The sequence below is a fragment of the Fusarium tjaetaba genome, assembly GCF_013396195.1.
Source record: "Fusarium tjaetaba strain NRRL 66243 chromosome Unknown NRRL66243_c0000590, whole genome shotgun sequence".
Lineage (NCBI taxonomy): Eukaryota > Fungi > Ascomycota > Sordariomycetes > Hypocreales > Nectriaceae > Fusarium > Fusarium tjaetaba.
In genome coordinates, this window is record NW_023501786.1 from 1 (window position 1) to 2,624 (window position 2,624).

The following is a 2,624-nucleotide window of genomic DNA, read 5'->3' on the forward strand; positions in this document are numbered from 1 at the left end:
CTCCTCCAACTCCTCCCCCGCCCTATCAACCTGCAGCAGCTCATTAACCTCCGCCATCCAGTAATTCGCCGCCTTGCTAAAAGCACGTATCAGAATGACCGTCCACGGCTCCGTAAGGATCATGCACTGGTTTATCGCGTGGTGAAACTCTGAGAGCGTGGGCACGATGAAGGTCCTGTTGTCCGGGGCGGTCACGCGCGCTAGGTCGGATAGCTCTCGGGCGCTGCGCTCGCGGATCCGCATCACCCATTTGCAGTTGGAGCGGGATTGGCTGGGGGCGGGGAGGCCGAGGGCGTGCTCGTCTATGTGGTGGATTAGATCGGCGAGGAGGAGGACGCCGAGATTCCAGTGGGCGCAGATGCAGATGAACCAGCTTTGGATGCGGCCGGGTATGGAGTTGTAGTTTTGAAGAAGTTCTCTAAAGAACGTGCCACTACACAGATTAGTCCTTGTATATCAAGCAGAGAGTGAAGACTTACTATGTCGTGTTCCAGTAGCGATAAACCCTTGCAGACCGTTCAATAAACTCCTCCACCTTCTCCCCAGACTCTCCCTGCCGAAGTAAATTCTGCAGATACGCTACATGTCGAAACATCAACACCTTGACCGGCGCAGATCTCGTAACCGCCTCAGCAGCCTCTTCATACGAACAAGGCCAGTGGACATTCTGTCTCGGCTTCTCAAGACTATCCTGAATAAACAGTGGCACATTCCAATCTGTATCACCGCGCGCATCATCATGCTGACTATTCGCGTCCACTACAACAAGCGGCCTCTCACTCATAGTCGAACTAACCGTATCAAACATCACCGTCAACCAGTACAGCAAACTCACAGTCCCGGCGTCTTCACTGCTCATAGATGCCACGAGATTGGCGCGTTTGCGGCCTTTGGTGAGACCCTTTTTCTCAGCGTCGAAGCGGTATTTTAACGTGTGCATCTTTCGCGCCGCGCGTTCCATGAAAATTGGCGGGCCGTCGTTTTCTATTATGCTGGCGATTTCGTCGGCGACGGATTGCATGTCGTATACGTCCTCGAAACAACCCGATGTATCAACGTCGCTGTGCTCTGTATCTTCAGGATCAAGCGGTTTTTGAGTGAGGCCAAAGATCATTTCTGCGCAGACGACGCGGTAGGACTCTACGTCTGCGACGTCGTCTAACGCGCGACGTGCCTGATCCCAGATATTGCGTTGGAGATGACGATCGAATTCTTCTTTAAAGTCATCCATGTACTCGTTTAGTGGATTCTCTTCTGCAATGTCGTCTAGTGAGGGATATCGTTCTCTGTGTCGTCGTGAACTTTGAGCCCATTGTGTTGCGAACGCCATGATACAGAGATGAAGAGCTTTCGCGGTCGCTGAGTCTTGTTGGCGGGTCATGTGAATTAATTGCGTTGATTGAGCCACGCGATCAAGATTCATAGTCCGTCGTAGGACTCGATTCGTCCATGAAGATCCCCATTCTGCCAGATTCCCTGGTTGGGAGACAGCCTTTTGCTGCCGCCCAAACGGACACGTAACTTCATTCAACCAACACGATAAATTATGCTCCAAGACATCGTGGTAAATCTGCAGCAGATTCGTGGAGATCATCAAGTTATTAGACTTTGTCATCATTGACTGATCCATAGTAAACGACGAAAGCGAACTACTCTGCGTATCGCTCCATGAAGTCGACACACGACGCCGTTTCGTCCTCCGCCAGTCCTTCTCATTGTTCGGACTAACTGCGATGAGAGACTGTGCGGGTTCCGTGGGACTGACGGTGGGGAACTGCGACATCGAAGCAGTGTCGAATTGAAGTTCAGGCGGGACAGTCGAGTCTTTGAAGAATTCCCAGGGTTCGCTTAGCGGTTCCTCAGGTGCAGTCAAATCCTTGAATTGAACCCCGTAGAAATTAGAGTCAATAGGCTCTGTCTGTTCAGGCACAAAGTCAAATGGTAGCGCGTCGAGGGAATTGTCGAGAAATGAGGGGACGTCTAGACTGGTGTCGATCTCTGAAAAGACGGGCACTGGAGGGAGAGACTGCGAGACAAAAGACTGCGCTGCTGATTGCGCATCGAAAGCGTTATCATCTGGGACAATAGAATTCGGTGTATCGCGTGTATTTTCCGTTGAAGTCGATTCTCGTCGTGTAGAAGTTGAATCGCGCCTCGAGGGGACAATGCATTCGATACCTGGTTCGCCCCGCGCAGCCGCAGCGAGAGCATAAGAGATCTGAATCTGCGTCCACGCCCAGTTCATGGTACATTTCTTATGAGTCTTTGTGCAGTACGAACACGGCGACGATTGAGCTAGAGGAGCTACACCAAATGTCAGCACTCCCATATCACCAAATGTACTGAAGCGGGGGTCTTACGCTTCTCGCCTACAATCATCTTGCCATCGCGGAGAGGGTCCATATTTCTCGGAATCTCCAACGGGGGAGCGTCGCAGCCCCTCTTTGACTTTCTACACTGATCGCAGGCATATTGCGTTCTCTTCATGGCTCGTTACTGTAATGATGATGTCGATTTAGGGGGCAGAGATGGTAGCGTGAAAAATTGCATCAGCGACAAAAGTGGGCGGAACTTGGGTTAAAGCTGTCCCCTCCCCTCCCTTGCAGATATAAGCCCCCCCAAGG

At 51.7% G+C, this 2,624-nt stretch overlaps 1 protein-coding gene across 1 annotated transcript; it reads right to left on the reverse strand.

Annotated features, from left to right (window-relative positions):
- Positions 1 to 2,403, reverse strand: FTJAE_14176 (regulatory alcR; the record flags this gene model as incomplete). The annotated part of the gene is made up of 3 exons (XM_037347386.1): positions 1 to 433; positions 480 to 2,304; positions 2,361 to 2,403. Coding segments are annotated over 3 exons (2,301 nt in total), but the record flags the coding sequence as incomplete, so codon positions are not given.
- Between the last annotated feature and the right edge of the window lie 221 nt (positions 2,404 to 2,624).